General features: G+C 27.4%; 2 protein-coding genes across 2 annotated transcripts in view; one reads left to right on the plus strand and one right to left on the minus strand.

Moving 5' to 3' along the window:
• Positions 1-11,700, plus strand: part of Nep5 (Neprilysin 5) — a 270,596-nt gene extending 258,896 nt beyond the window's left edge. The window contains exons 8-17 of the mRNA XM_067046034.1: positions 3,291-3,405; positions 3,477-3,573; positions 4,735-4,911; positions 4,990-5,099; positions 5,192-5,250; positions 6,721-6,769; positions 6,972-7,039; positions 7,157-7,284; positions 10,898-11,062; positions 11,140-11,700. Coding sequence (XP_066902135.1) covers positions 3,291-3,405; positions 3,477-3,573; positions 4,735-4,911; positions 4,990-5,099; positions 5,192-5,250; positions 6,721-6,769; positions 6,972-7,039; positions 7,157-7,284; positions 10,898-11,062; positions 11,140-11,313 — 1,142 coding nt within the window. The 3' untranslated portion in view covers positions 11,314-11,700. The remainder of the gene's footprint in view (positions 1-3,290; positions 3,406-3,476; positions 3,574-4,734; positions 4,912-4,989; positions 5,100-5,191; positions 5,251-6,720; positions 6,770-6,971; positions 7,040-7,156; positions 7,285-10,897; positions 11,063-11,139) is intronic.
• LOC106685285 (uncharacterized) overlaps positions 1-12,652 on the minus strand; it is a 25,655-nt gene that overhangs the window by 3,321 nt on the left and 9,682 nt on the right. The gene's annotated exons all lie outside the window — the stretch shown is intronic.

A 12,652-nucleotide genomic window follows, 5' to 3' on the forward strand; every position in this document is an offset into this window, starting at 1 on the left:
AATAATATTTTAAGAAAGCTATTGAAGCATAGAGAGTATTTTACTGATTATTTTATTAAATAGAACAATCATAGAACATTGCATGAAATCAAAATATGCAATATTAAATATATGAACATTTTTAAAAAATTGTGTATATGTAGTTTCAAATATAAATATATGATCATATATTATTGAATCACAACAAAAGTATTGAAGAGACAAACTTTCTTTGAAATAAAATCAAATCATTAATCATAAATACTGTAAAAGCTTAAAATACATTCTCAATTGTTAAAAATTTTCTGATGATTCAGTCAATAATACCATTCAATTTGCATCAGTCTGTTTATATTTTTATTTTATACTTTTTTCAATAAACATATTTTCTCTCAAAAACTGTTTGAAATCATATTTTAAATACAAATATGTATTTTCAGATAAGCTGAAAGAAAAATATAAGGAAATTTTTATTTTCTTAAAAAGAATATTCAAAAATAGACCAATTAATTTTGTTTCTTGATTTCGATGGGTTCTTGGTGTATAAAATTTGAAAGATTTTTCAAGCAACTCTCTCTCTCAATTAGAATAATATAATAATCAACAAAAAGGTATAGAAAATTTTGAAGAATTATGTAATTCTTATAATAATAATAATATTTAATGCTACAGTGTTAAGAAATTATTAATATGATTGATTATTATAATTTTAACATTATGGATATAAGTTTCAGTTTGAAATATAATAATCAAATTAAAACATGGGACTATATGTAATTAATATTTTCAACTGACAATGAAAATAATTTTATTTTTCAGGGTTTGAAACTGTTATTAAATTTTTTTCAATAAATTTCAGAATAATATTTATTGCATAATTTTTTTTTAATTAATGAATAACTATGATGAAAACATTTCTAATTAATAAAATTATTCCATAAAAATTATTGAATAACTATTAAATAAAAGTTTAGTTTAATATCTGATAAAATTCTTAAACAAACTAAAAATTCTTGAGTTTATTTGGCAAATGGTTACTGAGATGGTGTAAAAAAGCAAAGCTGTAAAAAAAAGTAATTTAAATCAAAAATTTTGATTAATTTTATTTAGGTTTGTTTTACACAAATAAAAATGGATTTGTGGTTGAAGCCTTGATATGAAAATTGATAGTTACATTCAGTCCCTGGTATATTTATTTAAAATATTTAGCTTCTGACAATAATTTGGTAAAAAATAAAAATTTACTTACTAAAGTTATAGTGATTGATTAAAAATTGAGGGAAAAAAATATTTTTTTTGTTTTAATGTCCAATCTACTTACATTATAATTATAATTATTGTACTAATATTATAATAAGAATAACTAAACATAAATTGAGCCTAAGGGTTCCCAATCCCTTCTTAATGGTGAATAAATTAATTTGAGCCGACCAATTTAGTCCCTTATATACATATATATTTAATTAATGTTCTTTGAAAACACTTAATCTGAAGATTAAGGGGTGAACCCTTACAGTGTCGAGAACACAACAGTTAAAATCTGTTGAAGTCTACCATACAAATGCTATCACAACTTTCTTGACAATCATTGCCTTCGCTTATATTAATAATGTCCTTTTCACTTAAAAATGAGTATTTTTTTTTTCAGTTACCTTTTATTCTTTAAATTAATAAAAAACATTTAACCTCATGAGGTTCTCCTCTTCCCCTCCTCTTCCCCTCCCCAACACTATGCAAAGCTGTTTTGTAAGTCATGTTCATAAAAACAGTGCTATATTTATGAAATTACATTATATTTTTCAATAATTAATTATCAATCAGTATCAAGGAAAAATATTCTTAGTACCTCATTAAACTCACATTGTAAAAACTTAAACTATATATGAATAACATTTTTTATTCATTTTATTTGTGAACAAGTCTATTTTATTCAAATACTAGCAGACCTCGCAATGCTTCACAATTGATATATTTAGGGATGTAGATAGATTAATTGAATACAATTGAAAGTTTGATATAAATTAATATATTTAGTTATTTAAGCATTGTATTAACTATTTAATTAATTGCTATTATATCTATTTAGTTTATAGCGGTAAATAATATTATATAATAAACATATATGGTAAAAAAATTGAAATAACTTCAACACTATTCACCAAATTCGGCAATAGTTTAGGGCTCTATAAACTACACCAAAGAGCATATGGTGATAAGATAAATAAAGTTTTAAGCTCCTTTAATAATTTTGGGGAATAAAATAAAGTTGAAACATTTTTAGAAGTGCATCGAATTCATGCAGAGATATTGAAAATGTTTAAATATTATTTCTAATGACAGTAAAAATTGCAATATTGATCACAAAAAATTAATGCTACGAAATCTATAAAAACCATTCAATTTTATAAAGAATAACTGACTAATAAGTAATATATTTTTTGAACCAGAAACTATGTTACATCAATTCTAGTGAGAAGTAAACTAGATATTCTGATTGAAAATTCATTTAAAATTAGTTCATATCTGTTTCACAATACACAATACAATGCATCTGCATTTGTTAGGAACAAGATTAATACTGAGCTATTAAAATTACAATTTATCAAAAATTAGAAGCTTGAATATGAATTTTATTATTATGTTACTATTGATGGGTGATTCCTAAGTAAATATATATCACTGCTTGGCTATAAAAGTGGCACATCTGATAAAAAAAGTTTTATTTTATTTTGAATTGAACATATTCAAAAGATACTATTGTTGACTTTGGTTACTTTCTTAATTTGGTTCTTCCTACAGACTATACCAAAGCTAGTTGGTCTATCAAAAAGTAACTCCAATCTATGGAATACGTCAATCACAAAATAAATTAAAAATCTTTTTTGTCAGGTGTGAAACAAATAAGTGATAGGCAGTGAAAGTGATTATTAAAGTCATATGGATTCTAGAACCAGAAAGTTTTTAAAGCAGATTAACATTAACATCAAATTGAGCTGAACACTATCAGGTTATCGAGTCAAGTACAGAATGTCAATGTCTGTTCCCAATAACGCCACAAGAAATGTAGGAATTATAAGGAGTTTCTTATAATGACCCAAATCTAAAATCTGTATAATCAAATAAATTACTTTATAAGATGTGTATAATAGGTTTCTTCCAGGATTCAATCCTTAGCTAGGTGCCTATACTGACTTACAGCATAATGTATATGTGTTTTAAAGTTTCCACTGCTGGAGTTTGTTTTGTACAAAATTACATCTAATACTTGTTTATTAATTCTAAAATGTTTTTTCTTATTTTTTTATGAATAGAGAGATACATTTGGTGGGCAGTTGTATCATCAATGGTTCCCCACACAACTACCGAACTTCGAGGGCTCCGTGATGAACTTTATGAAGCCCTTTTCAAAAGACCCAGGCATACTCGGTAAAGAATAATTAAATGTATTAATGGCCAATCTTATACTAAATCTTTTAAATTAAAATTTGTATTTTCAGGCCTTTCAAATGTGCAAAGTATGTTAAATCATTTCTTAATATGGCAATTAGCTACAAATTTGCCACTATTAATGACCTTAAAGAAACTTCTGAAAAGGTAAGATGATTTGTTAAGTAGTGTTAAATTTTTGGATGCTAGGCAATGACTTACTAATCATTTTTTTTAATATCATTAATTTAATGAAGTTCAATGAAAAATGAAGCTATGATCAACTATTATGATAAATTAAATTCAAATAAATAAGGTGTTTTAATTAATTTTATTAACATGTTATGAAGTTTATTTCAGAATCCCTATATTAACATCAATCAATTATTATTCGAAGAGTTCTAATATTGCTCATATCTTCTGTTTGCAAGTAGAAGAGATCAAGTGATATTTTTTCAAATATAAGGTTTTTTTTTGCCACCTATCCATACCTAAACAGAATCTATGCCTCAGAACTGATATAATTGTGAAATTGTTAATAATTACCAGTTAATTGTTTATAATTTCACAATTTTCTCAATATTTGCTTATCTCATAACTCCTTTGGGAGTAGATAATAGAATTTAAGTCAATATAAAACTTGTGTGACCCTCCATTGAAACAAAGATACTAGAGATCATTTATTACACATAGTACTAACATTGGAATTAAAAAATATATATATACACATAGTACTAACATTGGAATTAAAAAAATAATTAATTTTTAATTAATAATTCTAAAATATTTTTTATTCTTTCTCCACTTATCTGAATATGAATTATATTTGTCAAAACTTCAGAAATTATTAAATTTATGTATTGTTGCTTACACTTTCATTAGAAAATATTTCAGTTTTACAATGGTTTAGTTTATTATCCACTCTTTTTCATTTACTGGTTAATTCCTTTATATTAGTTATTTTTCCATAATTATTAAATATAGATAATGAATTATTACTCTTAGGACTGAACATATTTTTTAAAAGTGAATTTATTGAAAGGGGTTTCTTTTTTTGTTCCTTTTCTATTAACAAAAATCTTCATCGAACACTTTTTTGAACTTTTATTATCAAAGTTAAATTATTTCAAATAATTTTCAAACTATAAATTGTTTTTCCTGTATTTTCTGAAGTTTCTTTGAATAATTTTATTAAGGTAAATACATTGTACACTTATATAGCCTTGAATGAAATCAATGAATTATAAATAATGATATAAAATTTAATATAGAATGTTCCAAATTTTATCATAATTAAGTTCATATTCTCCAAAAAAATATCTTTTTTAGGTCAAGTGGATGCTGCGGGATATCACAAGTTCATTCAAGGAACTAGTTGCTTCATTGCCTTGGATGGACTTAGAAACAAAAGAAGCTACATGGAAGAAAGCTTCATCGATAAAAAGCTACATAGGGTACCCTAAATGGTTATTAGAAGATGGAGAACTAGAAAAGTTTTATAAACATGTACAATAATTTTTTGACAAGTTCAAGTTTCATGCTTACATTAAAAGCCTTAATAATTGATTAATTAATTTTCAATAGGTAGAGATAAATGATGGCCAGTTCCTGGAATCAATGGTGTCTATCAAAGCAGCAGAAGTGAGAACTATTTTAGAATCAGTGGGAGAACCTCCCAATAATCAGTCCTTGGGGTGTGTTATGTTATTATTATAATGTCATTGTTTTTATTAAAATTGTATTTCCAGCTTATTGAAAACATAACTTTTAAAAAATAATGTTACAGATGGCTAAGTGATCCTTTGGATGTGAATGCTTACTATGGACGTGGAGGAAATGCTATTGGTAAACTTAATCAAATTTTTTTAAATAAAAGTTTCATATTCCTTAATATAATCATCAATCTCTATCATAACTTTGATTTGTTAAGATTTAACGTTTTAAAATAACAATGAAGACATATAAAAAATATATGTACTGTAAATTTATTTTCGATTATTAATCACTGTGAGTATATTAACAGTGTTTTATTTATTTATTTTTCAAAGAGTATCTTACTGTGTTTTTGTACGTTTTCCTTGATGATGCAATCATAAAAAATATTTGAAGACTTCAAAATTGGCTGGATATGCCATTGATGGATATATAGCAGCAGTATCTATTAAAACCTCACTGATAAGAATGACTATTATAATTGTTAGTTAAGAGATATTTTTCTCCAAAAATAAAAGTCATTTTATTTTATTTCAAAAGAAATAAGGAATTTATTGGTAGAAAAACCGTTATAAACAATCTATTAAATAGTTCCTGTACTACTCATTACCATACGTGTTTAGCAGCACTAAAATAAAAATAAAACATTTTTTTTTTAAATAAAATTTAGCACACTAGCTCAATCTTTTTTTTTCTTATAAACAATATCTTATTTATTAATTGGTAATTTTTTAAGCTTATATCTTATTGTTGATTGGAGCTTTCAGTGCCTATTTAAACAGGTCGTCTTATATTGTACTAATAAATTGAGGTGTCTTCCAGAGCCAGTTAAGTCCGTTTACAATTTTAGAACTTTGTATTGATCTGAATCAGTTTTTGGACCGTCTGTAGCTCAGTGGTTGGACACAGTCTTACCATTCTAAGATCTGGCAGTGCTGGTTTGAATCCGGTCTGGGTGTTGTATTTTTCATTGAGTGATGGTCCCACAAAATGAAAAACTTTGACCCCCAACCAAGGTGAAAATAATGCTGGCACAAATAAATTTAAACCTGGCTCTATGGAAAATTCCAATGCCATTAAAATATAAAAAATAAAAATAAACTAAAAGTTTTGGTACTAGATTATTATGAGGTAAAATAATTTTTTTTTTTTTTAACAGTTAAATAACATAATATCTATTTAAAAAAAAAAAAAAAAACTGTTACCACATAATAATCTAGTACCAAAAGTGTTAGTTAAATTATTAAAAAGAAAATTAAGGGGATGATCACCTTTTCAGTCAAGAAGAACAAGGATAGTTTTGAACCATTTATTGATTGCCGACATTTGACCCACAATGAGAGTCTTCATCAGGGCTGATGGTTGGATATGCACGTCAGCAATCAGTAAATATTTGAAATTAGTTTTTCTACTTCTTGACTACAGCCCTGACCATCTCCTTAAAACTCACATACAGACAATCTTGTATACCTAGTAGAAAAAAAATTTTAATTTGAAAATGGACTTGGGTGGTTTTTTGAAATGTAATGCCTCCCTATTGATCGAACTTAGAAAAAAAATTCTATTTTCTAATTAAAAAATAAAACATATATTTTCATGCAGCTATACCCGCTGGGATACTTCAGACTCCATTTTACTACCTGGGATTAGAGTAAGTACAGAAATGTGTTAGTTGACGATTATTCTAAAAAAGCTTCAATAACCTTTCATTATTTTATCAATTTCTCATGTTCTTCAATATTTAATGAATTTTCTAAGGTTTTTCTCAGTAGTATCAGGTGATAATCATAGATCAAATTTAGTTTAATTTATTTTTTGAATAATTTAATATTAACAAACATGGTTTTTATTAGGGCATTGAACTATGGAGCGATTGGTTCCATCCTTGGGCATGAACTAACTCATGCATTTGATATTGAAGGTAACATTTTTTATTTTTTATAATTTAAGCACTACAGAATATTTTTATGCTTTCTTTTTGGCTATACATTATAAATTTTTACCATTAAATTTTCGGACTTTTTTTTTGTGTTACTAGGTAAGGAGTATGATGGAGAAGGAAGAAAAATATCTTGGTGGAGCGATGAAATGACCAAACAATATAATGACAGAGCTCAATGTTTTGTTAAACAGTATGACAAATTTGCAGTTAATAAGATAAATAAAGTAAGTTTAATTTAAATCAATACAAATCTGATAATTCATGAAGCCAAAGATCTTCAGGCTTATTTTGAAATATAGGGATCTACAAACAAGTAATATTAATATTCTGCATAAAAGAAAGGAAAAATATCTTGTTATGATTTATGCCAATATAAAATTAAGGAATAAATCAAAACAAGTAGGTTTCATAAAATTAGAGTAAAACTGTTAACTTCAGATGTTCCATGTTTTTTCCATCATTTATTTATTTTATCAATTACAAGGAATGCAACAATCTTTTCATCATGAAGATGACCAAATTTGGTGAGATAGAAACAGTTTAGTAAATCATTTTTACTTGTGACTTTCATTCTTGAATCTACCAAAATTAAAATATCCTTGCAAAAAGTCATCTTTTGATATTTTATGAAACATATCATTAGCAATTTAATTTTTTATTATAAAATCTTCTAAAAAGTGTTGTAATTTTGGTATGTATTGGTCTTATTTGGGTATGTATTGAGTAAACAATCTTAACCCATTGACTACAGTGTACTGCTGGACCAGGGTCAAATAGACAGGGCGCTTCTGGAGCAGTATACACCGAGTTAGGTTCAATGGAGAGTGCTACAGGAGGAGAATACATGGAGGTGGGGCCAATGAAGAGAGTAATGCTAAAGAAGAATACATGAAGGTAGAGCCAGTACTTGGAGTACTTCTGGAAAAGCATACACGGATTAGGATACTGTGACCAGCTAGGACTACTGCTGGAGATTTTGTACTCTCTCATCTTTTGTTGTTGATTATTGTACATTTTTGAGATGTTTCCTGTTATAGAAAATAGGTTTTATTATTTTGTTTGTAAAATAAAACAGTAGATGGTGGCACTACTCTAGCATGGGATAGCTATGCGTCCCTTGGGGCTATAACAGTCCGTCATGGCATCCATTAGTGAAAACACACTCTCGTTGTCTTTATTTATAAAACCCTCTCTAAATTCCACAACAATTTGGTAGCAGAGCATGGTTTTGTGCATAAAGGGTTAAGTGACAAGAGGAATTTGGACCTACTGACGGATATTTGTGATTTATTTAGGATTAACCACTGAAATCAAAACACAAAGGACATGAACGTCACATTATTCAACATCGAAAGGCTTGCTGCAGAAATTTACAGGATCTGGTCGATGAAAATTAAAGTTTATTTAGAAGCAAAATACCTGTACGAAGAAATTATTGATAAAGATCCACAGACTGAAGAAGATGCAGCTTGGAAAAGAAAAAAAACAAGCAAATACTCTCTATTATTATTCTAACGGTCAGTGATGATGTATTGCCGTTAATTAAAGGTGAAAAAAGTGCAAAAAGGGTTTTGGAAAAATTAAGAGGAAGGTTAAGGGCGTTCCTGAAGAAAAAGTGATGGATTTGATGTTTGACCTTGCTAAAATTAAGAAAAACAGCAGTGAAATGTTGGATAAATACCTTACAAAGTTTCAGTGTTTTTCCAGGAAATGGATCAACTGGGTAAATCGTTGATAGATAGGGAAAAAGTGAGGTACATTATAGAAGGCTTAACACCCTGTTATGACCCAATTGTTAATGCTGTTTTGGCAAATGGTAATATTAAATTCACCGAGTTAAGGCAAATGCTTTTAGCGTTTGAAAGGAGGAACACCACCAAGAGAAACAAACTAGCATCAGAAACATCTCATGAAAGGCCAAACTTCAGTCCAAAAGTTTGTTTTATTTGCAAAAAATCAGGTCACCTGAAAAATGAGTGCTGGTTCAACAAAGAAAAAATAGACAACTCAATAACCCTCTGGTACTCAAAAGCCTCAACCAAGAAGACAGCATAGAGCATCCTTGGCCATGGAATTTGCCATATGTGCTATTAACAGTGAGAATAGGCATTTGGCTGAGGAAGGATCTGAAGAAATAAAGAAATTGGAAAAGGAAAATGATGTCATATTTTCCCAGAAAGGAAGAACAGAAGAAATTTATGAAGACTCCTAAGAAAAGGTTGCTGTACTGATAGAACAAGTGACACCAGATCAACAACAAACGTCGGATGATGTTGAAATAGTCTATGCAGTCTCAGACATAGATTATTGTGCTCAAGATGTCAAGCTTATCCCTGATTCAATTGAAAATGAAGCATATATGTTTATCAAGGACTATGGAGTTGGTGTTGATGAAGAAATAGAAGATATTAGCATGAAAAAACTTGACCAGAAGATGAAAAAACATTTTATAGAAGATTTCTACACCAAAGATGAAGAACACCTTAGATTAAATACAAATGACTCTGATTAGGGCATTGGGGAAAAGAATATGGATTGTGAAGCAAAAATTGAAAAATAAACCAGAGCTAAGAAGAAGAAGAGACCCAGAAATAAAAAGGGATTTGGTGGCACAACAATTATTGCTAAACCTGTTGGACCAAATGTTCATAATGACATTAGAGGGAATTTTAGTAAATATTATAATCCTGACTATAAAGAATCTGGATGCAGTCGAAAAGGAAGAGGTCCTGGTCATCCACAAAAAGACAGAAGACAGATGGTGGCACTTCTCTAGCATGGGATAGCCATGCGTCCCTTGGGGCTAGAACAGTTTGTTGTGGTATCTATTAGTGAAAACACACTCTCATTGTCTTTATTTATAAAACCCTCCCAGTTCAACCCTAGCAGCATCTAGTGGTGTTTTAGAGGATTTATATTACCTTATCTAACAGCTAGACAGGTTATGACTTCAGTTTAATGAAACTGAGGAAAAATACATAAATGAGAATCAATTAGTTGAATTTCTTAAATTTTTTGATTACCGTTAAATCTTCATATTGAATCTATTGGAGATAAGCATTAACCTTCCATTAAATCTTCATTCTGTTTGTCAAAGTAAAGATGATTTCTACAAAAAGTTAATTGGGGAAGGTGAAGAGAAATAATCAACATTACTTATGCTTCAAGAGGTTAAAAATGAACCTATTATCCTGCAAGTAGTGGATGTCCAGTTCAGAGAAAATTAATATATTTATAATGCTGAAAAACCAGTCATTCATCAAATTTGGGATTGAAATGTATGTTTTAGCAATCACTGTCTTCATAAATTTAAATTTATTGTCAAATGAAAAAATCCAAATGCTATCCTGTTAAAAATCCAAGTAAGCAATTAGGTTAATTGTACCACATAATTTATTTATTATTCGAATAATAAATTTTTACATTTCACATTTTTTGGTATACTAAAGGATTTTATTACATTTGTTCTAGCACTAATAAATTCTTTGAGAAAATAACTAATCTCACTTTTGTAATTTCTGGATTGTGCCAATTCATTCTTATACTTTTGTTAAAATGTGATACAGACATTGCTTATGTAAAACTTATTTGTAATGATTTTTAGTGATAAGAATTTTGTTTTCTTTGAAGTTATTAATTCTTTTCTAATAAATAAGTAGATTTTGGCAAATGTCCTAGAAACTTTTTCTTAGAGGATTTCTTTCTTACTATTTGATTTAATAATAATATAATATTTTTCTTTAATGACCTTTCTAAATGCTTATAACAATATTCAATTATTATAAGCATTACATTAAAATTTTCAACATTACTTTCCCCTTGAAATCTCATGAACAGGTAAATGGAACACTTACACTAGCTGAAAACATAGCAGATAATGGTGGAGTAAGAGAGGCCCTCCATGCATACAGATACTATGTGAAACGAAATGGAGAAGAACCTTATTTGCCGGGCTTAGAACATTATACACATGAACAACTCTTCTTTCTGGCATTTGCCAATGTATGTCCTTAATAAATATTCTTTTTGTCATTGAATTGAATATAATAATATTTTAATAAAATAACTCATGATTTTAGGTTTGGTGTGAAAAAACAATCGAGTCTGATGAAATAATGTCTTTAGGAGATGTACACAGTCCAAACAAATTCAGAGTACTCGGGACTTTAGGTAATTCACCAGAATTTGCTGATGCATGGAACTGTCCTAAGAAAACGAAAATGAACCCAGAAAACAAATGTATTCTATGGTGAAATATTATGTTTTGTTGTCAGTGCCTGTGATATCCCTTTTAAGCTTGATTGTATCTTGAATGACACACAACCCAAAGCAAATTGTGTAAAGGTTAATTATTATATACTTATTTATCAGTTTAATGTTTGTGGGTCCAAGGAATTGTAAAAAAAAAAAAAAAAAAAATTATCCTAAAATTTATTGATAACTGTTGACCTCATCTGTGCCTTTTCACCTTAGATTTAAAAATATTTTACATTATTTTTATAATTTATCACATTTATAAAGTTTTCCATACTGTAATTGTAATCTTAGTAAAATAAAAATTTTAACCCTTATATATTAATATATAAACAATACTTTGTATTATTGACTGTGAATATAGTTGTTAAATAAAAATTACAGAATCTTGCATTAAAATTTGTTGTTTATTCCCTCTAATTAAATAAACCTATCCAATTTGATCTGAGATGAATGACAACTATTTATACTTTAAAATGAAACTATTGCAAACAAAAAATTGGAAATCATGTAGATTTTCAGTTTTGTTTTGGTATTAAAATGAGGTGACTTGTGAGATAGACTTATATAGCTTAATATATATATAGCTTAATATACAATGTTTTTATAGCTTTTTGGATATCTATTTTTTTTCAATGAATATCCAATGAGACTTATTTAATAAATTAGTTTAACACCTTTTAATTAATTATTTTGTTATTAACAGTTCAAATTTTAAAAAAATTAATTTTAATTATGGTAAGCAGCTAAAATTTAACTACGTTTTATTAAATATTATTTTTGGCTTCTGGTATGTTCATTAAATGACTCCATTTTGCCCAATATGAAAAATAACAACTTTTTAAATATTTAAAAGTTTAAAATGAGAAATATTTGACTATTATCACTCAAATTATTGAATAAAAGTTTTATAACTGACTTCCCAAAATATTATGTAAAGTAAGTTTTAATAATAAATTTATAGCATTTCTACAAAATTTATTTTTGCTGAATAAAACATTAGTTACTAGGTAAAGAAAAAGTCTTTGGATTGGATATTGCAATATTTATTTGTTTTATACTTTAATTTTCTGAACTCTATTTTTTATTTTATATAAAAATGTAATTAGATAAGTTCAGTAAAAATGCATACTATATTAAATGATATCATTCTTAATTAAATGTATCATGTAATATATTTAAATAAAACATGGTTTATTGCAACTGTCCCTAATTTTTAAAACAAAAATTTTGCAGTAATAGTTAAAGTGAAATTTACTCAAAATTTCTGTGCCAGTTGATATTACAATCAATAAGAAAAAATACAAAGAGATATTTTCTTCACTTTGACTTATCACA

This window comes from Halyomorpha halys, unplaced genomic scaffold (genome assembly GCF_000696795.3).
Source record: "Halyomorpha halys isolate HHAL.00 unplaced genomic scaffold, Hhal_1.1 Scaffold677.1, whole genome shotgun sequence".
Taxonomy (NCBI): domain Eukaryota; kingdom Metazoa; phylum Arthropoda; class Insecta; order Hemiptera; family Pentatomidae; genus Halyomorpha; species Halyomorpha halys.